Source organism: Dermacentor albipictus, chromosome 3 (assembly GCF_038994185.2).
Source record: "Dermacentor albipictus isolate Rhodes 1998 colony chromosome 3, USDA_Dalb.pri_finalv2, whole genome shotgun sequence".
Lineage (NCBI taxonomy): Eukaryota > Metazoa > Arthropoda > Arachnida > Ixodida > Ixodidae > Dermacentor > Dermacentor albipictus.
Genome location: NC_091823.1, coordinates 42,220,573 through 42,245,387, shown reverse-complemented (window position 1 = coordinate 42,245,387; position 24,815 = coordinate 42,220,573). Strand labels below are relative to the sequence as shown.

At 44.8% G+C, this 24,815-nt stretch overlaps 1 protein-coding gene across 2 annotated transcripts in view; it reads left to right on the top strand.

Moving 5' to 3' along the window:
• LOC135902610 (uncharacterized) overlaps positions 1-12,658 on the top strand; it is a 67,261-nt gene extending 54,603 nt beyond the window's left edge. The window contains exons 4-5 of one of the 2 annotated variants that reach the window (XM_065432804.1): positions 11,750-11,817; positions 12,435-12,658. In XM_065432804.1, the coding sequence (XP_065288876.1) occupies positions 11,750-11,817; positions 12,435-12,609 (243 nt within the window). In that variant the 3' untranslated portion in view covers positions 12,610-12,658. Of the gene's footprint in view, positions 1-438; positions 549-11,749; positions 11,818-12,434 lie in introns of those variants that run through there. The other variant, XM_070535394.1, reaches the window with a different exon arrangement.
• The last annotated feature ends 12,157 nt before the right edge of the window (positions 12,659-24,815 follow it).

The window sequence follows — 24,815 nt, the reverse complement described above, 5'->3', positions numbered from 1 at the left end:
GCTAATTTAACGTCTTCATAACACTGGTCTACTTTATCATCATCGTGACTGGATGTTGGAGGTTAGGCTTGTACTACCTTTAGTCTATACCTCTTATTAAGTCTGATTAGGACTCCTGCTACCCTCTCATTAATGCTGTTGAATTCGTCCATGTTGCCGGGTATATCCTTATGAATTAGGAATCCTACCCCGCATTGCTTCTTATCTGGGAGACCTCTAAAGAAGACGACATGGCCGTTAGTGAGCACTGTATAAGCCTCACCAGTTGTTATCTCGCTGAAGCCAATGATATCCCAAACAATATATGATAGTTCCTCAAAGAGTCCTGCTAAGCTAGCCTCACTCGACAGACTTCGGGTGTTAAAGGTTGCCAGGGTCAGTTTCCATTGGCGGCTTGTCCTGGTCCGGAGATTCTTGGCACCCTCTGCTACATTACAGGTCTGACCGCATCCTTGGTCAGGTGCTCCACAGAGGCTGGCGACTGAGGGCCATGGAGTAATTGCAGGAGTCATGAGGGAAGAAGTGGCCGAATACTGCACCAGCGAGGCGAATTCCTGTTCTGGTGAGGTAGCCTCTTTGTTCAAGCTTAAGGGGTCTTCATAATTTCTTAATTTGGTCGTACCGGGATTAGTGTTACCCCACTCGCTCTATGCATCTTTTGCCGGTGTCAGGCGTCATTCCAAGCCTGGAAATGTAGCGCACTGGAGGAGGGGAAATTCGAGCTCACCATCCTCAGATTAAAAATAAATATACGAGGATTCATACGAGGATTCGAATTTCCGACTGTGGCAACCGTGCGTCCGACATAGCTCAGTCACGTAATCCCGTAGGCGGCGAAGCTACCTTATCACGGAAAAGTCCTGCGTAGAGGGCCTTACATGCCTAAGAGATCCGTTTATATATCCGCCATTGGCATAGGTTGCACAATATAGTGTCAATTCTCAGTGGTCAAAACATCGTGGTTCCAGCATCTCACGTACGCATGCGGCCATGAACGCGCCTAGGTACACAACATATTTTCAGCGAATTACTGAACCAGTTGGACAATCGTCCACATTAAGAACTAAAAGCTTTAGGCCAATGCTCCGAAAGGACATCCGCGTTGAAGGCCTTACTCGCGCTGGTAAGGTTCTTGCGGTCTACGGGGCTTCACGACAGACTCTAAGAATGCCGCCCCTTACCGCTCTGCAGTGTACGCGCTTTGTTCGTGCTTGTCTCCCTTTCTATCTCCCCCTTCTACTCTGTTTCTCTTTTTATCCCTCTTAACCCTTCCCCCTGCGCAGGGTAGACAACCGGAACTACCTCTGGTTAACCTCCCTGCCTTTCTCTGCACTATTTTCTCTCTCTCTCTCTTCAGCGAATTTGAACAGCATTTAAAGAACTTGTGTGAGAAACAGGTTTCAGCGCTTAGCGAGAAGCCCCGAGTCCTGTATTTGCGAAAACGCACCCGTGCGCTTGTTGTTGCGTCTTCCTGGCTCTGGCCGTCGTTTGCATATATACCGAAAGTTTTTCTCCTGAGCAAATACTAAGAGTGGCGAGACGGGCCGCCAGAACAATATCGTTCTGAGTCGCGCGTAAAGCAGACGAAATTCACAGTGCCTAGGTATTTTCGACCTTTCTACCAGTTTGGAAAGCGCTTATGCCAGAGCTAATGAGAAGAAAGAAACGGGGGAACTGGCCCCTTAGCTTATGTCGGGAACACTTCGGACCTATGCGCTTGGAATTGAGGAATGCTATGCCCCATTTAAGCTACAGCAATGCCGTCTGTGATCAGTCAGACATGGCTTGTACACTTCGCGCGTGGAAGCAATTTAAGGCCCTGTTTCCGCCGCGCTCGCAATATTATTCGCGGCAACACAAACGGAAATACGCGAGAACGAATAAATGCAAATGTAGACGAAAGGAATGGACGCGAATACAACCGTTCTGACGTGATGAAAATCTTTGTGTTAACTTTACAACGGCGGTATGGCTGCGTATTTTCCCCTTATTCTTTGCCTAAGCACTGTAAAACCTTCTCGTCACTTTTCTCTGTTCCTCTTGTGCTGAAATTTTGCGTCGTACTGTACTATATGTTGATATATTCTGTAATATTAGAACAAATAATCTTGTTTAGATAAGTAAGTTGTGACAGGATCCTCTTTGTAGTTTACACTAATTCCTTTCTCTATGGCACAATAATGCATTTCGTCAAACTTGAAGTAAATGGACAAAGTTTAGCGCTTTGAAACTTCCCATGTCTAAGTAGGTGACATTTATCTAGAGAAAATGCTTAGTTTTATGGAACGTTGTATTCGTCGAAGTTTGGCGGTAGGCTTATGCAAATTTTATTTTGCTAAGGTGGTCCAACAATTCTCTTTGTGAATGTAATTGGTTCAGACAATTTTGGTGCAACGTGCATGTTTAAGTTTATTTGGTGCGTTGTCATGGCGAGGTTACCTTAGGGTCAGCGTTGATAGGCTTCGATAAGTCTTATGAAACAGTCATATTTTCAGTTTCCTTTACCCAGTAGGCTAGCGTCCTAACACTCACCTGCCAGACGTGCCGGTTGCGTGGAACTTGAGATGAGCTTTACGCTTGAAGTTACTTTACATTATTTTTGATGTTCAGTGCTTCTGTGAGTGAACTTTTAAGCCGCAGGCAACTATTGTATAAAGAGCTTCTCGCTTTTCAGTATCGATGTGTCGTTTCGAAGTGCCCGGCAAGGGATTAATCACTTGTCAGGCCAAACCATTTCCTACACCTAATGTCACGAGCGAACTAACGCACTGTCACCTAGAAGATTTGAGCGAAATAATTTTTTTCCTGTAAATTTTCACTGCCGCTATATCGGACACTTGGTGGCAGTAGATCGTATGAGCTAATATCTAGCAAGTTATCTGGCGTAAACCTTGCGGCATCGTTGTTGGTAGGGACACCGTGGATGTTTTCTTCGTTTTATCCACTAACCGCATGATTCTAGGCGCATACTCTATTCGAGTGTGGGCCAAATTTGACGCTGGCCATTGTAGTTGTGACGTACGCCACTTTTCTGGCGTCAGCGCTGTCTTCGTGACCATGACAACGAGGAATTGCTCGCCAAGAAAAAAAAACTGCCACATTATGAAGAACAATTTTTTATGCAGTGCATCTATTGTCGTCTTCATTCGGTGCAGTATTGCCAGGTTTGACCTCCGAAGTACATGCACAGACGCCACCACTCCTCAGAGTCAGTTTGCAACACAATACCTAGCAATAATTACCCGTCATTGCAGTTTTCTGTTAGTTCAGTGGTCAGTGCGTAAAACTCCCAAATGCAATTTTCTGCAGTGACCCGAGTTCCAATACCAGTGGTAGCGGTTGGGGAGAAAGTTTGATTATTTCTTAGCCATATTAAAACGGTGTAGGTGGAAATCACGAGGCGGCCTGGTGATGACGAAAAACACGCCGACGATGACGTCCATCGCCGTCAGCATAACTTAGTGGAGGACTACGTACAGGGCAAACTCAGTTTCTATCCGCATATACTGTCACAGTAGCCGAAAAATATTTAAGCTTCTTTGCTCATGTTTACAAATTACCGCAGTGACATTTCCACCGCGTTAGTGCGGCGAAAATGTAACCACATTTGTAAAACCGCACATTTATTTTGCATTGTTGAAATCATAGTTTTACATTAAGTGTTCGTGCTTCTATTGCGCCAAAGCCAAAGCACCAGGCTTTCTAAACGCGCCCGTAATTTCTGTCCTTCAGCTGCAAGGACTCTTGTCTGTCTAATAAGGAAAGCATACAGATTCAACGCACATGCTTGAATCAACGTTATATATGTGTTCAAAACAAATAATAATAATAATAATAATAATAATAATAATAATAATAATAATAATAATAATAATAATAATAATAATAATAATAATAATAATAATAATAATAATAATAATAATAATAATAATAGGTTCCAGTCAAGCGGCGTGTATTGAATACTGCACAACTAAAGGCGATGCGTACACTTCCGTTTGCTTCCATCCTTTACAGCGCGCAACCACAAGCAACGTTTACGCTTATTCACTACGAATGTCACAAATTTAATTGCATGCAAGGTTTATGTTAATTTAAGCGTACACATATCGACGTGTTGTAATGCTGCAGAGTCAGAAATTCCATGGACACATGGTGTAGTGACGACGTGCTGCTGGCTCACGCGGGGCTGATTAACCACCTTATCTGCGATCTTCTCGGAGACTTTCACTCTCACTTCGCCTTAACCTTATTCCCATCACACTTACGTTTAAAGCGGACCTTTTCTTTTTCTCTTTTCTCGCTCCCCCCCTCTGTCCTTATATATGCTTTGGACCTGCATAATGTATTTCTGCACAGTAGCACAAAAAACGTTATTTATTCCTATTTAATATATAATAATATTTGGGGTTTTACGTGCCAATACCACTATCTGATTATGATGCACGCCGTAGTGGAGGACTCCGGAAATTTTGACCACCTGGGGTTCTTTAACGTGCACCTAAATCTAAGCACACGGGTGTTCTCGCATTTCGCCCCCATCGAAATGCGGCCGCCGTGGCCGGGATTCGATCCCGCGGCTTATTTATTCCTCTGCGTAGCGATGTTAGTGCGCCAAGTTTTCTCTCTTGCAGTGCGTAAGAAACGGACAGGGTGGGAGGGAAGGGTGGAGAGGATAAGCCATCCGGAAGTTTCAACTTTGTTAGACGGTACCTTCACAAGCTACTGAAAATGGCACGGACGAAGAATAAAAGAACACGCATGCTTAATTAAGGACTGCAGGGACATGCAAGCTGTAGAGGCTGCTTATACTTGTCGGCACGTGGGCCGGACTTCAGACAAAAGCAGGAAGCATGCTTATTACACGCACGGCTCACACCTTGTTTCCTAACCTAACACCGCGCGTAAACAACATGCTAGTTACAAATTATCATGCGTGTTCAATTCAGCGTTTACTGAAGTGCTTGTGCCTCAGAGGCGCCTATAAATCAACGTCGCGCTGACGACACATCTTAATGCGATCTGAGAAACTGGTCCGATTTCACGAAGCTTTTATTTCCTTCGATAATGCTTTTTTTTTGCCATCGGGTGGCTGCCTTCGGTGATATATTATGAGGTACTGGTACTTTATAATGGTAAAGTAAAAAATGGTAAAGTAAAAGGCCACTCTTGAACCAAGAAAAATGGTAAAGTAAAAGGCCACTCTTGAACGAAAGAAAAGCTTCGTAACGTCGGCACCAGTTTCTCAGATCGCATTAAGATGTGCCGTCAGCGCGACGTTGATTTATAGGCGCCTCTCAGGCCCAAGCACTTCAGAAAGGCTCAGTTGAATACGCATTGTATTTTTTAACCAGCGTATTGTTTATGCACGGTGTTAGAGTAAGATACAAGGTGCGTGCTGTACGCGTAACAAAATCTGTCCCGCTTTTGTGTGAAGACCAACCCGCGTGCAGGCAAGTAAACGGCCTCTATATGTTGCATGCCTCCGATTCTTGTGAGGAACCGCTCTGTGTTCTAGGCGGCCCCGTTCATGGCGTTGTAGATGAGCGTCTACCTCGGTTGCAGGAGGTGGCGTGGCTTGAAATGAAGTGAAGCGGAGATGAGATGTAGGGGAGGTGAAGAAAGCTAAGAAAATGGAGCAAGAAAACCGCGCCCCATATGCGTGCTCTTACCGATTCTTCCTTAGGGGTTAACACTTTCTTTTTTTTAAGAGGTGAAATAAATCAATCACATTTCGTCAGCGTGACAGCCAATCCTTTTCGCGCAGTACCGATCATAAAGAAATAGTTCGTTCGATTCAGAAAAGGTGCGCGGCACCACGAGCGAAAAGGTGCTGGAATTGCCGGTTGTGGTACGAGCCGAGCTGCACCCACTCGCCGTGAGCGTCAAGGATGCACTGAGCCGCAGCGCCAACTTGCCTTGCTCCCCGCGTAATTGAGGACGAGGGTGCATGCATTGCAGTAGAACACGCTCTGGTACTAGTTGGTTCGTAGGTTTCAAAAGATGAAGTGTCAAAAGAGACAGAATAGAATACTAAGAAAGAACAAAGCGCCTTGTCCTGTCTTTGTTCTTTCTTGGTGTGCTGTCTCTGTTGGCGCTTCAGCTTTTGAAAGTGCACGCGTTTTGCGCAGCCGGACTTCGCAGATTCGAGGGCCTTGGTGCACAGCGCCCCCGCAAACAGGGACAGATGGTGCAGAGTGAGCTTTTTCAGTCGGAAGAGGCCAAATGACTGCATGATTTAGTCTTCGCCACAAAGTAGACACACAGAGGAAGATGGTGGGACAAGATGGATAAAAGCGCACTGTTTGCTACCCGTATTCGTCGTCCACGCAAAAGTTTGAACTAAATGCTACAACAAGCCATTAAATTCACACATGCATCACCGCAGACGCGAGTTAACTCCAGTGGCAGCTACAGCTGTTTGAGCGAGTCGGTTGCCAGAAAAGAAAAGAAAGAAAGAAAAGAAAACAAAATATTGATGGGGAATGCTTGTGCTGTTAGAATATATATATATATATATATATATATATATATATATATATATATATATATATATATATATATATATATATATATATATATATATATATAAAGAACTTGAGTGGTGGTACAAGGTAAACAGAACAAGTATTTAATTTAAATACTTAAATACTTTAAATCTTAAATACTTTAAAATTAAATACTTGTTCTCTTTACCTTGTAGCACCACTCAAGTTCTTTACCTTTGAAAGGTAGCCTGAAGAAACCCTCTTTGCCTACTATATATATATATATATATATATATAATGTGATTTTACATGCGACGAGTGCTGCCGATACTGAGGAAAGAAAAAACGGTGAAAGCTGAATTTGCCTGAGAGGCCGGAAAATTAGTAAGAGCGACGAAGAATGAAAGAAAAACGTTACCAAACTTTTTCTACAAAGCTATCGAGTTTGTTTACAGGAACATCCCTGAGAAATTTGACGTCAATCCGAGCGTTTTGTGACGTGCTTTTTTAGTACTTGTGGCGTGAGCCATTTTTGGTACCACATTTCGGTCATGGCAACTACCCCGACGGATTTTCGTGTAAAGTGGCGTATAATGCTTTCGTATTAGAAAAAAAACATATGTTATGAATGACCCAAGCAAAGCAATGCCTTTTTATCGTACACTCCACGCTCTTTCTTTCCTCGCGTGCCCCACATAAGCGAGCTTCATTGCCGGAGGCAATATGGGAAACGTTCATGGCACATCGCAGTGTCAGTCGGCATGTAACGCGGATTGCATTGGTTACTGAATTTGCACTGCAGACGGACTCGTTACTGGCCCATCGGCCAGAATGCCTATGTGCCTGCCACTGGACCACAGTGGGTGTAGAAGCTTTCATTCTATCATTCTTTCATTCTAGGCGGACGCACAGTGTGCGTCCGCCTGAACTGCTGTTTTTATTGCGGCATAGCTTGTGAACGGCGTAGCGCGTAAACATTAGCTTCGCACGAGACTAAACGCTGCGCGGGATGAGAATAACGACAGTTGTAAGTATCGCCCTTAGGGGTTCGCAGCACTGATTACCCGCTTCGACACAGCTTCGCCTGACACAGATTCGAACATGTGTGTTGCATAAGCTTAATTTTTGTGTTTGAAGAATGTTTACCTAGGTAACGTCAAATAAAAAAATACTGTATTTCTCCGTAATTTTGACATGTATGAGTCATCACACGAATCTGTGAATAGTGGAACCAATCCGTGTGTAGCGCCTGCACGATCCGAACTTGTTTGCCCCGGCTGCCCACCTTGGGGCAACAAATTCTGCATTTCCATCGATGCCACTCCTATATTCGTGTGGAGAATCAGGATAACAGGGCACCGGGAAATGTTCGATAGGAGCTGCTTCTATGGGGTCGCGTCACCCGACAAGCCATTCCGAGTGTTGCAGGGGCATGCATGGTCTCGGATTCTGGCGTGGTGCTCACAATCATTGCTTGCGTATAACTATACACCTCAGTGATCGACCAGCAACCGTATAGCGAGTCCTTATTTCTGCGTCCCGATAGCTCTCTGGAGACGAAGAAACCTGTGCTGCAGCACTCTTGTCTCGCCGATTCCTGTTTCATTCCAATTACGCGAGGTATTGGCCCTCCTCATACGTTGTTCTCGTGTCGAGAACTAAGAGAGAGAGAGGGTGAAAAGAACGAATCTAGTACGGAGTAAGAGTCGGACTGCTTTTTTGCAACCTCAACAATTGATTAGGCCTCCTCGAACATGGCTTCGCGAGGGCGCTTCAAGTCAAAACACGTTTATGAAATGTATTGACGCGGGCTCAAGCCAGCCGGAAGTCAAGTTCGAGTAAAGTCGCGTATAGGAATTCGGCGGTAAGGGCTACCCTTGAAGCCTGCCGGGCAAAGAGCTGCGCTAAAGGCCAGCCTAGAAGCTGGAGGAGACTGACATTTAAGAACCTGTGGGGCAGATGGCATGTGCCTGATTATTCTGCGTCCACAGGATAGAAGAAGGAAGAAAAAAAGAGAAGTAAACGAGGGGTGAAGCAGTCAGGATGTTTGTCTCAGGTTAACCGAACGTTGTCTTCACGACGATATAAGCCATGACAGAGTTTGTCGAATTCATTTACGCTCTTTTGCTAACGTCAGTGCCACACCTCCGTGTCATCACTCTCTGCAGCTTGTCTGTATAAATCGTCGATTGGAATAATTATAGTGACCCTAGCATTGTGTTTCTGCGTCAGCGACGCACCATGCAACCGTCCAAGTACATTTTCCTATGAAAACTGTCTCGAATCGAGCTGAGTTCATCATGTTATCCTGAGAGGGCATGTGTTGAAACGAGCTCAAATCTGCGGGAGGACACATTGGGCCGTGTGTACTGCGTGTCTTCGTGCGTATCTCCTCTGAGTCAATATCTACGCTTTGTCCAAGTCATTCTCTTTGTTCCCATTCGTGAACCCCCCGTCCAGCACCATTTCTTTTAATCTCTATAACTTTTCGCTCCATTTACGCGTCTCGTTTTTGTCGCTCGATATCGACAGTGTCGTCTTCGCTCCGCCTTCGCCTCAGCATTTAGACTCCCGAGCCTCGACACGGACATCGAACGACCGGTGTAGACACCTAGAAGTCGTAATGACTCTGTAGCCTAGAGTCTCTGTCGATCAATGCCTTTTCAATGCGCCGGCAAATGACACGACGCCGTGTCGTCCATCTTCCGGGAAACGAAGTATTGATCCAAGTATAAGACATCAATTTATCCCTGCGTTGTAATGTGCAAACCAAACTTGACTTCTTCTCTCGCCACTGGACACCCTACATTCGTTATTTTCGGAGACATTATCTTCTGAGTGCGAGTAGTATAAAGGAAGCAACTGCTTCATTTGCTAAACCCTTCGCTCTGGTACCAGATTCACACTGATAGCCCAGTAGCTTCAGATGCCTATAACCAACGAGAATGTTTAGTTAGTGAACCTAACTGCCGCCGTGTAAGCTGTGGTTTCTTATTCTGTATCATGGAGGTTAGAATGTGCTCCATATCCTTAAATTCATGAGGTTGTCAATAAAGCACGCGAGGTAAGTGTAATAATGTAAGCCAGATAAATCATGGCGTAGCATACCGTTCATAATGCAGAGTTCACAGTATTGTGCTGCTTTTCCTAGATATACAACTGTACACGATGGGTTCGACAAATACAGCGCAACGCGTTGCACTTCCGTAACTGCTCAAAATACGTACCTTCTTTCTGAGCGAAAATACCGGAAACCGAGGGGCTTGATTTTGTCTCTCACTGTTTTTTCTCAAGGGCCCCGCACTTGAGACAAAACATACGGGGTGGTAAGAGCACAGACAACATATTCGTGGTGATGACCGCGTTATAGAAGGCGTCGGCACTGCGTCAATTCAGGCAGTTGGATTCGTGATAGGCTGATAAAAAAAAGAAAAAAAAAGAATTATGGGTTTTTACGTGCCAAAACCACGATCTGATTATGAGGCACGCTGTAGTAGGGGACTCCGGATTAAGTTTGATCACCCTGAAGCCTTTACTCTGCACCTAAATCTAAGTACACGGGTGTTTTAGTGGAATGCAGGCGGACTTTTTATCCTATTACTGTTAACAGAAAAAGACAATACCGAGGCCTCTGTATAGAGATAATTATTGACATCTGTCGGGATTCAGCTGAACATAACCTACTCCTCCTGATTTCCTAGTGTCATGGCTCCAACGCAGGACTCGGCCGTCTTGCCGCGCAAGACGGGTTCTGCGGAGACGGCCACTCCGAGATGGCACCAAAGTAGCGCACCGTTGCCTGTTCACCGATGACACCATCGCCAATGCATGCGACGAGCACGTCCACCGATAGCATATATGGAAACAAAGTGCTTCGAGAGCGTAGGTCTGCCAGCGGCGACTGCAGTGAATCGCGCCCACGCGTCACCTACGCGCTGCCTTTCGCCATCTCACGATTAGCGAAGTAGTCGCGCCACACTTCGCTCCGTATTGCTGTCTGCCACTCGAGACAGATTGTCTGCACCAGCCACGCTAGTCACAGAGTTTCCTTCCTAATATCGCGTATCTCTATAATCATAATAGAAAAATATTGACGCGCTAAATGAAAACTCGTATAGAGCTGCACTCAAATTTCGAATTATATAGTATCGTAATCGTCGGTAAAATTTTTGTGCGCTACTATAAGACTTGTCGAAGCTCTCCGCTTAAGTTCCCCGGCTAAACGGGCACAGAAGTCCGCATTTCTCCATTTTTCGTCATTAACCTGAGCTCTTGCCTAAGCTCTTGCCCTGAACTAACCTGAGCTTGCCCACATAAAAAGCGTTCTAGAGTGTGTGCACTCCCACAGTCAAGCCCCTTTTCTCACAGTCGAGGAAGTGCTTATGGCAGTGCAATTCCTTTCTTATTCACGCTGGGAGAGAAAGAGCTCGGTTATTTCCCGACAAATTGCCGCAGGATGTTCGCAGATTACGAGTACATAAGAATTTCACCATTATTTTGGTTCAGAGACTCTCTTTTGGAGCAGAGAGGGTGTTTTACGGATCATGAATTTCTCCAAGCACGGATACGGGAGCGTGCCCGGAATAGCTCCAGCAATATCCGGATTCTATATCAAAGAGGAATCGCACGGAACAGAACTCGCATGTGCGGTGCCCGCGGCTTAGGGTGGAGATTCTCGATTGAGCGAACCCATCGGTTCTGTGTCACCCTGGCATTTGCGATGAAGGTTCCCAGTGCGAGACCGAAGACGACCAAGCGATTAATCACAGTCTGTGTGTTACGCCCAGATTGAGAGCACGCGAAGTGGATGACTGCGCATATACGCACTCAGCGGCTGGCGCCGGGCATACGGTATGCGGCGTGCCTTTGCCGTTGCGTGATACTCATTCCCGCTGGCCCTTAACGTAGACATGACCGGAATGGCGTGGGTGCCCGGAGCGCGTACCTCGTTAGTGATGCGGAACTCGCGAACGACAAAACGCTGCACAGAACTGGCGGTTGTGGAAACGAGAGAGTTGCGAGAAAAAGTGGCTGTCTGTGACCGCGTGTCGGGAAAAGTCAGCGGTAATTACGAAATACTGTGCAGCAAATGCGACACAATGACTTCTGCTAGTCTAGGCTTCGGCTAGTGCTAGTTTTAATGCATTGGAAACAACAATTTCGCAGTATGAGTTGACACTGAATAATAGATTGACGTTTTAGTTAACAGCTTTACAGAGCGTCGCGCATTTTTTTTAAGTGAAGCCATCTTTTAATTATTTCAGGGCGTGTTGTTCATCTGCTGGGGATTATCAAGGCCGTCCATAGACTGCACTGCGAAGTACGTTAATTGGTAAGCATTCGGCCTACGTCCACGAAGCACTAGAGTTGGACCATTTCTGTCAAGTGGGCTTTCCTTAAACTCGAACAATACATTTACGCGTGCCGTTGCAGCATAGAGGTTCCTGTTTTTCAGGACAGAATTCTCGCAACTACTGCTGTGCTTGATGACGTTCTTGTATGTAATAGGGTATGACAATATTAGTTGTGTCACTATTGTGATCACTGTCAAGAGCTGACCTGACTGTCGAGACTTGACCTGGCTATGTGGTATTCCGGGAGACCCTGTACTGTACAATAGATGACGACAGCCTCGATGCGCAGAGCAGCTATGCCCTCTTCTGCATAAATCCTTTTTCCGGGCTCAATTATAGCTACACTGACCTCGAAAGCTTATGAGTAGGTGGTTTTCCCGGCCACTAGATACCTGCGGTCAAGGAGCATTTTCGTAAAGCTACTGCACAAAAACATAACGCATTTTGTATTGGTTTTGTGCAATAATGGAGCATGTGATGACTGTCCCTAAACCTTCAGTGGTCGCAATTTTTTTCAATAAAGCTGGAATTCAGGGCTTCCATTGTGTAGCGGCATATTTCTCAATGTTGTCTACATGCTTTATGGTCAGTATAGGTTCGCCTTCAAGAAGCGAAGAGATGGCATGTGCGCACGCACGACACGTGAAGGCAAAGCCAGTGTACCGGACCGTCAGCTAACAGGAGAACGCGCCCAGGCTTTGGAGGCCATCCCACACGCCCTTGCTCTAGGGTATGTAGTCCCATGGCACTTGAGACCGTACCGTGTTTAAAGAGACACTAAAGAGAAAGGCTAATTCAAATAAAAGTGTTAAAGTATTCTTTGAAGACTCTTATTTTGTTTAATTTCACTGTAAGGGTCTGAATACTACAACAACAACGACGACGACGACAACGACAACAATGACAACAATGACGACAACGACAACGACGACAACAACAACAACACCAACAACAAGATGAAGATCCCAGTTTCTTTTGCTGAATGTCGTGCTGAGCACCCCGCGCCGAATCCGCGACCTTAGTGTGACGTCATGGATTTCAAAGTATTCTTGCGCATTCCGTAACTAGCTCAGCTCAATCTTTGGCTCCCTTACAGAGCAATGTAGTCGATCTTCACAGATATTAAAAAAATATGGAGGTCCTAGCAGACGCAGTTGAAATTTGTGGTGTCAACGAGAGCAGCTAAAGGAAATTGAAGGCAGCGCCCTGAAGGCCACATCTTTTCTGGCTTACCGAGCCTCTCTACTCGCGGCAAGACTGACTTGCTTGGTGTTGTACAAAGGTATTTTATTAATAGAGCTAAAGCTACTTTTCTCTTTGGTGTCGCCTTAGGACTTTAAGACCACTGTTCGGAAGATTTCGAACTCGTGCCCAAGCACACTTCTGAATAGAGATTTCCGCTGCTTTCTCAGGCTTAATGAATCATGGCATGCTCCTGCTTTGTCTTTTTTGCACGATTCAATCATCTTAATGACATCGGCCACCGCAACGCTGTTACACAGGGAACCAGCACAGCAACTTGACAACGTGGCTCTGACTGAGTATAGTTGCTTTGACAAATTATCCCTATAGCCTGTCTTACCACCACTACAACTGCTGAGGGGGGTATGCAATGATTTATGGCATTGCATTGCATACTTTTACTTTTACGTCCCCTAAATGATCAAGTTTGGTCATCTTTCAAACAGATCAGCGCAAACGAAAGGCCATGCCAGACATCGGTCTGAAGACCTCACCAAATAATTCATTCGGTAGTAGTGACGGGCGGTGTCTACGAAGGGCAGGGACGTAATCAACGCGAGCCTATGACTGGCGCTCACTGGGGAATTACTCGCTCAAGGGGAATAACTGCAAGCCCCTATCCCTATCACGAAAGAAGTTCCACGGGTTACCCAGTTTTTTTCAGACAGGAATAAAGACACGCTGCTTCCTTCAGTGTAGCGCACGTGAGGCCCAGGAAATCTAAGGGCATCGCCAACCTGTTGTTCCCCTGTTTCTTGCGGATAGGAGCCTCTTGTCTCTCTAAGAAGAGGCTGAAGAAGGTGCTGGCAACTAGAACCAACTAAAAAGGGCCATGCATCACCATCCAAGGGGGCTATGTAATGATTTATTGCATACCAACCTTATACGTGTAATATGCTATGGCTTATTGCACATCCGTGCTCGTACTGTTCGTTTCACTTTGCTGAGTGCTTGCAGCCTATGCATTTCGAAGGGGATGAGCCATCGTATCTTTGCTTGCTTAGGGGGTTATGAGCCATTGCTTATGATGATCTTTTTTTTTTCGCGGACGGACACGAGAAATGCCCGCCACCGAGAAGCTTACAGCTTTGCTCTAAACAAGAAAAGAAAAGAAAACAAACGCACATGTGGCGAACGGCGAAGGATCAGCACCGTGCCACCAAACATAGGAAAGGAGCGATTATTGTTTAGCATTACAGAAGCGAGTCGACGACGAAAGTATATGGCTTTTTTAGTTCTTGCGCAGTGTTTAAATCATAACACACATGTACGGTATGACTATTTTGTAAGTTTACCCGAATATTTAAGAATTGTCTGTGGCAGACATTTCTTGTACTCGAGCTGGATTAGTCGAATAAGCGCGCATTACTGGCACGAGAAACCGAAACAAATGTTCAAACTAAATAGCAAAAATACATTATTAACCTACTTAAATATTGCTTTACGGAACATATTGCAATTTACATAATGTAGCCGTAGACTTTGCAAGGCTTATCCACTTGAAAAGAATCTCCAGGATTACACCAGTTTCGAAATATTGTTTCCTAAAATCTGTTGCAAAATATATGGGCGTTCCAGTTACTTTTGTGCTTCCGTACGTAAAAGAGTGTCTTGAAAAAAAAAAACGAAATGTTGTACAGCAGTGCACTTTTACGGCGAGTTTGATTGAGCATATGGCCAAACTGGGTGTCGTTCAAGTGGATACGCTTTGCAAGCTCACCTGCCACAATTCTTGATTTGCAATATGTGCCGTAAAGTATTTTATCAAGAAGTTAATTTGTGAATTTTTTTATTCGGACATTCGTCTAGATTTCTGTGTGCAGGTAACGTCCGACTCTTTGGATAATTCAGCTCAAGGAGTGGAACTATGTAATCTGCAACAGGCGATTCTTCAAAGTTCTGGAAAGCACAAAAATGGTCACCCGTTATATACTACGTACATATGCGTATATTGCAAATCAGTTCTGTGAAATCGCGGACCATGACAAATTTTTTCTCAACTGCGGAGCTTTCTTTCAGGGAAACCCGAAGGGGTTTCCTTTGTAGGTTCCGGTTACATTTGGGTGGAGGGCAATTTTCCCGTTCATACAGGCGTAATGAGCAGTCGTCCCTTATGGTCCGTACTGCAACAACGTGCGAGTAACCCGTGCTTCTACATCTAAATAAAAAACAAAACAACAAGAAAAAACAGATAATTTTAGCAGTTTAATTTTGCGAGTTGTATATGGTACCGAGAGAGCCCTGTCAGTTTTTTCTGTCTTTTTTCCTGGGTGGAAGTTCGATGATTCATTGCCAAACTATAAATGCTGTGAGCGGTTTTTGAAGGGCGTACAAATTGTTGAATGAGATATTTACGATCACCACACTGAAAGAATTCAGGGAAACGTGAAGACGACTGCCATTCCACTCCAGGCACAGCTTGCACAATGTGAAAGGACTACGTTTGGACGAGAGCCGACGGATCGTCGGGTGGTGAAAACTTGCGGCGCACAGAAGCTCTTCCTCCGAGACGTCTCTCACAATTGATATATTTTCTCTTCTTTTTTTCCCCACCAATGCATGTTTCCTCTTACATTATTTCGGTTCAAAATGCATTTTGGATGCGTCGGAAGGTGGGTGGCCGTTCTTCATACTTTCTCTGGAAAGGCGTATCTGGTTCGCCTCGGGCGTGGAATCAAAACTGGAAGGAAAAGGAACCGAGAAGCCAAGCTCCGGCTGTAAGCAAAAGCATCGGCCTTGTTTCGTAGGATGCACACATTCTATCGTTTCTTGCAACACCGGTAAACAAGGTGCCAGAAAAATATAAACAAAAAATTTAGTGCCTTTCCATTCTGTCAAGAAGCATAACCAGCGAAGCTGTGTTGGGATGATTACATTGACGACTATATTGATTTATATTGATTGCTATGGCACTGCTATATTGATTGAATAAAGTCGCGCACGCGTAGTAACTTCGTGTTTTTTATCGTCTTTATCTTTTTTTCCATTCGCAGCGACCATAGCTTTGTGGTCGCTGTGGTACACCACTGCTATGCTCGACAAGTTCTTGCCAAAGGTTAAATATGTATACTACCGCTGACGCGTGGTCGGGGCATTGATGTCCGTGTAGCAATCAATTCCTAACCTTTCCAACAGGAAGGACATAATCTACTTGCTCTTGCGGCCTGCTAGGTTGACGTTAAAATCGACGGTTGGCGAGTACACTATTGCGTTTTATTATGCTTTTCGACCCTCCAATGGGCACAACGGAGCGCTGCCATCCCACGTTTTCTATATGGCCATTTAGGTCATGCGTAATAAGATGGTCGATAAGATGATAACATTGAGAGCGACCGCCGCGACTGATAACATCACGTGAAAATGGTTATGCACTTTATACATAGACGAAAGATGACAGAGTGACTGCCATGACTTTCTTTTTTTTTTCGCGCATGCGCATGGGGTTGCGCCGGAGGACCTTTCAGTGTGCATGCGATATACGGACAGAGGGATAGACGGACAGCAGGATGAAGCGGCTAGCAATATACAGCTTCCCTGTGAAAAAAGAAAGAATGAAAGAAAGAGAAGAACCTAAGGAAAACACCTGGGCTTACGATCCTGCCTTGCCGCCGTTTTCTATCCGTCGGCCATGCATAATCCTCGTTAGTGTAGTTTATATTGTTGCGATAAAATGGAACAGAAATGTGCCAGATAGGCAAGAAATCGGGTGGCATTGGAGGCGACAGCAAAGATAAATCCAAATACCGAGGAAACTGAAGATGCAAGACATGATAAAGGGGACACTGGAACTGGTGGTGTAGCTCGACGTGCGCAGATGAAGAATGTGGAACTATTGAGAAAAATGTTACAAAGATGTGGGAAAGAAATTTGAGATATCTTGAACGCGTGCTCGACGAAAGGGAAAAAGACAGACTCCTTCGACTTCCTTTCATGTTCTTGGCATGCATATATACAGACTGTCTCAGCTATCACGCTCCGAGCTTTTAGGAAAGAGGCATCATCTTATGCGCATGAAGTATATAGTGCACGTTGTTCACAGTCTAGTTGAGAAGCCACCATTACTTTTTTCAGCTTGTTTACGAATTACAGCTCACTCAAGATAGCTGAAATTTGGGTTATAGGTGATTATTCATGGTCTCAAAATGTAGGGCGCAAAATAAGAGAAAAAAGAAGAAGCAAGGGACAAAGAGTAGAAGAGACCTACACAGTGCTGACTTCCAAGTGGTCTTTATTTCACAGTGGGCGCACATTTATCTTAGACACAGCAAAAAGAAAAAGAAGAGAAAGAAAACAGTCTGCACCTTGCGTAGAAATCGCTTCCCTTTTCGAGATGAAAAACAGAAGGCGTGCTCACACTTTGTTCACCAAGTTTGGCAATCAGATCTACTTCGATAATTTATCTTGTCGTCTGTTCTGTTGCTTTTTTGGCTGCACAACATTTCTCAAACATTAGAATACACCCGCACCGAGCACAGTGAGGGGCCAGGTTACTTTGCTTGTATTTTTTCTACATTGTACTTGTTATCTGATATTCTATAATTCAAATATCACCCGAGTTGACCGGTATGTACTTTTCCAAAAGATAACGCACACGGTCCACAACATTTACAATACTTCAGACAAACGCATTTTCATGCCTGATTGTGGCATTCTGCCCCTTTTCGCAGGTTTAGTTCAGTAATACACGCAGTTTAGAGAGCTTTTCAAGTGGCGAAAATGCAACACGTACATTAGAACGCTTAGCAATCTTCTTCAATTTGTGGGATAACGTGTGCATATAAGAAACCGTTTTGGGCTTCCGTTCGGACTCGAAAACTAGATGACTGCCGAGATCCGTGCTAATATCTGAGGCAACTCGCAAGTACGTAAGTTAATCAATGCTTGAGATAACCCGCGTCACTTGAGTGGCATGCTCGTCGATTAATTGCGTGAGGATAGGAATTAGTCGTTACGCCAGGACAGGACTTCTTTACAGCATTAGCGAAGGACACTTTTGCGATGCTCTTCTTCACTATAGTTTAGAATGTGTAGCGTCATATTGAAGCGAAAGTTTGTTAGTATGCGCAGCTTACATTCAACACGTGCGTTCATCAGTAAACGTTAGCTTAAGGTCCAGCAACCTAATGCACTTATCAGCGGCCATTTCATGTACGACTTCTAGAGAGGTAAACATTCTTCAAAGGTGGCTATAATGTTTTGCGCTTTATCACTCGACAAAACTGTGATTTTGTCAAATAAAACCAGATAGTAGTTTATAGACGTTCGTTATTGCTCTATAATCATTAAGATGTCAATTAGGTAGTTGTAGATAGTCGTAAGAGGCATCAAAATGATACGGTTTCAGCAAGGTACACGTCGTGTCTTCAGTTTTTCTGGCGAATAGAAGAAGATAGGGGAAGGCTGTGTCATAAAAAGAAATGTAAACCTACTGCACCGAATGCGCTAAAATTTTGCCAACCTCCTGTGATACACGTAGGCTTTAACATGTAACACATAATTCAGGTTCAAAAAGGTGATGGCGTGGCCCCTGGACCGAGAAATTGGGTAAACAACTTATTTCTTGGAACTTGTGGATAATTTCTTTGTATGGTACGTTTGGAGGCAGTCATGCTTTATTGCTGGCCCGCTAAACTAAAAGAAAGAAAAAGAAATTGAAAATTGGATCTAATTTGATATATTTACCTCACAACTTCAATGCTCAATCCAGCTGATATCGAAACCGAGTGCTCTGGGATCATAGAAAAGACAGTCCCGCTATGAGACGGAAGCTGCCCCATGAGGAAAAGCGCGACTAAGTTTGAATCTGAACGTAGTGGCCAGTCGCGGCCGATAGTGATACGGCACGTTTTGCCTGGAAACCATCTGATGTGACGTGCTGTATTAGTATTTGACGCGACAAGTCCTCGTTAAAACTTCGTCACGCACTTTGTCCTGGGTGTTCTTGCGCTTCGTTCTTTACTACCACGAGAGGCCGAGCATAGAGGTGTTGGGACTATCGAGTCACTGTCGGTGAACTAAGCCGGGTTCTGAAAAATGGCGTAATGAAGGACTACGGGTAAATTCCCACCTCGTGTGAGCTGGATGTAGCAAACCGGACGTGCGTCTGGCCAACACCGTCTAGAGAACTTAAGGCCTTCTGGCTGTACCCTGTCCGCTTGAACTACGTCAGGCAAAAGAGGCCGACATAGAAGTTACGTGCAGCGTGCTACGAAGCTACGAGCGGTGCAGCTGTGTTGAAAATGAGACGCGGAAGACCGAGTGGGCGACGACGGCGATAGCAATTCGATTAGTTCCGGGAACACTGCCACTCCTTGGATAGCTTCGGGGATAGAAAAGTCCTGGCATGCTGCGACATGCTTCCGAGCGCTCTTTTTTCCTGGACGTTAACCGTGCATGTAGTCTTTGCGCTTGTGCTGCGATTGCGGCTGTCTGTTCGGCAAGCCTTCATCGCCACGCAATGTAGATGCCGTTCATGCCAGAATGTTCCTAATAAGTGCTGTGTGCCCAATTACTGGTGCAATTACAAATCATGGCCAAAAAATCATGCGTTCATGTTTCCGCAAGATCAATTACAGAATATTGGGTGGAATATTGGAATAAGGCAGCGGTTTCCTTGTAAATAGTTGCACGAATGTTTTGTTTCTCCATTGCTAAACTCATTTGAGCTGTTGTAAATATGTGGACTGTGGTACTGTATGTAATAATGCCTCGAAAGCGAAATTATTCGTTTAGAGCCTAATCAAGACTGGACTAAATACATGTGTCTCGAATGGGAAGAAGGGCACACCAGTGAAGTTGCCATGAAGTATGTGTTATGGTGCAGTGCTAACATTTTGTTGAAGAACTTTTGTGGTCGCACAAACGCAAACTCTTTCACAACGACGATAAATCAAGGCAACGAAGCTACTCCGATAAGAGAGCAACACTGGGACTTTTCAATATAAGCCATGCTCCCTGTCATCATTTACGCGAAATTAGTTCTCAGTCCTAAGGTTGAACCATCTCATTTTTATGGAAGGGCTTTTTAATAATGCAGCGCGTAAATAGCTTTGCATAAATGAAATAATCTTGAAACACCCTATGTTTTCTGCGGGCCATCTGCTGGTTAACGTTGCCCATAAGGGCACGATCCCTTCATTCAACCCGTACCCCGAGTAAGCCGCCGGCCTCTTCTCCGTGATGTCACTCGCCGAGTGCTCAGGCCTTTCTCTTGTCTAGGTGGTGTTGGTCTGGCTAACCTCCCTGCATCCCCCCCCCCCTCTCACTCTCTCTCTCTCTCTATTCTCAATAGGGACTAATTCATCGATTCCACTCGCAGAAAAAGGCGATGTGTCTCAATGGCGTGTAATCAGGCTGCGTGCCAGAGCTGTGCAAGTTAGCTTCTTGCGGTTAGTTCGCAACATTCTCACATACTTCAAAGTTAATTATTGTTAAATATCTTGCACGGGCAGATTTTTTGTTGTGATGGGCCAAGTAAGAAAGAAAAGAACGAATGAAAACAGAAAGGAAGAGCTGTTGGCGCGAACAACTGCCAACGCAGCGCTGAGTCTCCCGCATTCCTTGCGTTACTCAGAGCGAGACATTCCAGCCACGTATACGGCGAACTTTGGGATCCAGAGAGGGTATCTCGCGAAGCCGCCGACATGACCAAAGACTGCCGTAACCTGGTGGTTATGCGCCGTCGCAGCTTCAACCGTGCAGCGTGCACAAAGAGAAATGGTGGCACTAGCTTGTACGGGTGACGAAGTCACAATACTGGTCTTTCCTAAGAAGCGGTTGCCTTTTGCTGTCTTTCTGCCCTAACATTATATACCTCCGCTGTCTGGATTGGCCGCCTAAACTAGGCTCATGAGAACAGCTTTGTGAAAGCGAACTCATATTGCTCCCGTATGTACAACACGTAACACCGCTGCTTTAACACCCCCCGCTCCCTCCTCGTCTTCTGTAAACTACAACTCACAAACCCATAAACTTCAACTGAAATAGCAGTTCTCGCTCCTGCGATTTCTCCACCCTGCAATCATTATGTACCGCAGCCTTTGAGAGCTTAAGAGCGCAGCACTTTTGAGTACTTAATGCGTATTTGCCACGGCCAATCACATACGCGTCTCAAGAGGCGTGAGAAGTGCTGCGATTCTGGCTTTGACTTCAGCTGCAGGCTTGCACGATTCTGCTAGGATTTAGCGATATAGAGCACGCGAACTTTGCGCGCAATTTTGGGTGAGTGCTTTGTATACAAATTCGGGAATGAGCATGCCGGATTCTAACATAGTGGGATGGAATATGCAGCGAAAGGGCGCGTAGTAAGAAAGAAAGATAGAAAGAAAGACAGGAAGAAAGAAACTGAATGAATGCAAGAAGCAAAGCAATAAATAAAGAAAGAAAGGAGCAAGCAAGCGTGTGAGTAGCCAAGCAAAGAAACAGAGAAACAGAGAAACAAACAAACAAACAAACAAACAAACAAATAAACAAACAAGCAAGCAAGCAAACAAGCAAGCAAGCAAGCAAGCAAGCAAGGAAGCAAGGAAGCAAGCAAGCAAACAAACAAACAAACAAACAAACAAACAAACAAACAAACAAACAAACAAACAAACAAACAATGTGCCCAGTGCAGTTGCGTGATAATACTGGAGCGTACCAGAAAAGTGCACTCTGCGTTAAGCAATCGTAGCACAGAATGCCAACTGCAGTTGGCTGCTCCCAACAAATTCTGCGACGGGAGCTGCGTGGGAGCCCAACCTAAACCGCGAATTGCACGGCGTTGGTTCGCCGGATTGCGCACTTGGTTGTTTCTTTTTTTTAAATTTCATTCTTTACATTGTCGAGCGAGAAGGAGCTGCAGCTACTCTTCTTTCTTGTACAGCACCAAAAACAAGGACACAGTTGTACACATCACTTTCTTTCCAACAAAGCAGCAGCTCTAAGCCATTGCCGGCCGAACCTCTTTTTCTTCTCCGGCGTGCAAAGTCACCATTAGGCAATGCTGACTTCTTTTCCTTTAACACCATGACCGATTGAAAAATCTTAAGGGTCTTAACTGACAAAACTGCAAAAGTGGTCAGAACCACAACAAGTCACGTGTCATGTGTGGAGGTGCGGTTCGGCAAGTCCCGTGGAAAATGGAGCATGTAAGGATAGTTCGCTCGTTGGACACATCACATCGTAAGTTCGAGCCACGTGTGGGGCAATGTTTTAGCTCTACTGCATATTTAAAGACTGAGTGCTTGCCACAACTGCAGAAGTTATATTGGCACGCAGACAGATGAAGTATTACCACCAGGAAGATGGAGGACTAAAGCCGCATCCACTTCACACAGTATTTCTGACTTTCAGAGATGATTGCCGTATTCCAGGAAGAATTTACTTAGGTTTCACCAGTCATCCTGTCGAGGAATATCTAGGACCAGCACTTCGTTTATATTATTGCCAGCAATTTGGAGAAAAAGCGGAATACTGCCGCAGCACATGTCGATGCAAAATCTGCTCAGATTATGACCACAAGAAGTGCAAGTGACTCCGTCAGCCTAAATGTGCGAATTGTGCGGGGAACCATTTCACCTCTTACTCAGGCTGCCCTCAGAACAAGACAGTGGCACAAATGCGCCGACATGAGCTCATCCATGGAAGACAACTGCGATGCAACGAGCCTTCCCCAAACCTTGAGATTTCTCATCCAGCTCAAGGTAACCCACATCAGCGGGCACAGGCACAATGTTTGCAGGATAATTTGAAAATCTGCACAAAGGAGGTCTCAATTCCAAAAGATTGTGCTGCAGTTGACGGAGAATATGAAGACCTAACGGTCATCAGGCACCGATCCGAAAGAGCGTACCGACGGAACGGAAGGTTAGCAGCATACAAAAACACTAAGAAAATTCAGAATGTAATGCGCAGGCGCATGGAAAATTTAGGCAAACGGCGCTGGCGCAATTAAAAAAGTCATGGGACGTCTGTCCCATGACTTTTTTTTAGCAATTCGTTCTTTAAGCCGACCTGTAACACAGAGCTTCCCATTTCGTGCCCTCGCTGTAGCTCGGGATACGTGTGAGATTATAGTTGCAGCTGAATTTTGCGAGCATATTTTCCAGACTTGCTTGTTCATCACGATGCGCAAAATTTGATAATGCAGTAGTGTTAGTTAAGCAGAAAATTATTGTTCGCTGTTGGGCACAACATCCTCAATTAGGTCATGCTTTCACATTAAGCTAGCTTCAATGTACAATTCCATCATGTCGCCAAAAGATTGCTGCCGGGCCGAACGGCATTACGTTCAATATGCTAAGAAACACCGAGCCGACCGGTACAAATGCTCTCTTAGACATCTATAATAATCTATGGATAGGAGAAAGAGTGCCTGACTCATGGAAAGTCGCTCGAATTATCCCGATTCTAAAACCGGGTAAAGCGCATAAAACCGGGTGAAGTTAGCTTGACAAGTTGTTTATGTAAAGTGAGGGAGAAAATGATTGATGCGCGATATCAATCGTGGTGTAATGAACTGGATGTGTTGTCCAACTACTTAGCAGGCTTTAGAAAACAGAGATGCGCAATGGATGCTATATTCGATATAGTAACCTCTGAGGAACATGAACGTGCAATTGGAAACTTCCCGATAGCAGTATTCCTAGGCACCACGAGGGAATTTGACACTGTTAGTCACGTTCATGATCTCCTAAGTTTGTTAGAATTCGGAATATCTGGCAGGTCCGTGCTATGGATTTTTGAATTTTTATCAGGACACAAAACATTTGTTCAGACAGATGAAGAAAACAGTGCTAAACATGTTGTCAAACATGGAATACCACGGGGAAGCGTACTCACCCCTTTTCTCTTTTTAGCTGTGTCATGGCAGATTTAACAAGCTGGCTGCCCTCACAGCTAAGATTTTAAATGTACGCAGATGACGTGTGCATTTGGACATCTGGGTCTTACGTTTAATTACTTCATATGGCATTGCAAGACGGCATAAATATCATTAACCAATTTTTGAGAGAGAGAGAGAGAGAGAGAGAGGAACGGTTACATCACACGCAAAAACAGCTGTATTTCCCTACACTCGCAGGCTGGTAAAAACTTTCACTCTTATTCTGGAAGGACACCCTCTAATGATTGTCACACAGCATCGATTTCTTGTCTTAATGGACAGGCAGCTATGCTGGGCACCCCACATCAAACATACTTGAAAACGAGGGCAGTGCGATAGTGACTGTACTTCGCAGACACGCAGGCACATTATGGGGCAAATCAGTATCGTCCATGCTATTTAAATGCATTATTGCGAAAAAATATTTCGCATTCTGCGCCCATCTTACATGGACTTTCCACACGTCAGAAGAGCGACTTCAAAGCTAGAGGACTACGCATATGTCTAGGAGTTTAACGCGCGACTTCTAGTTGTCTTGTAATAGCTGAGGTGCGCCAATCACCGTTTCTAGTCATGAAAACTATAGAAACATGCCGCCATTATTTCCGTCTTCAAACAGCATAAAAGCCGCCCATTGTTTCTAGACCTAATGAAATGAGATAGTAGTTAAGATTATAAAGAAATTCAAGAAAATCTTCGTGTATTGCCAAGAAATGAATTTTGGAACTCAGACGTCGAATATCTTGCATGGCTGCTTACACGTCCAAAAATCGAATTGTCAGTAGACGGGATATTCAGAAAAAGAGACATGTTCATTCAAGCTGCTTAACAACTAGCACTCTACCTGAACCTGATATACGGTATTCAGGA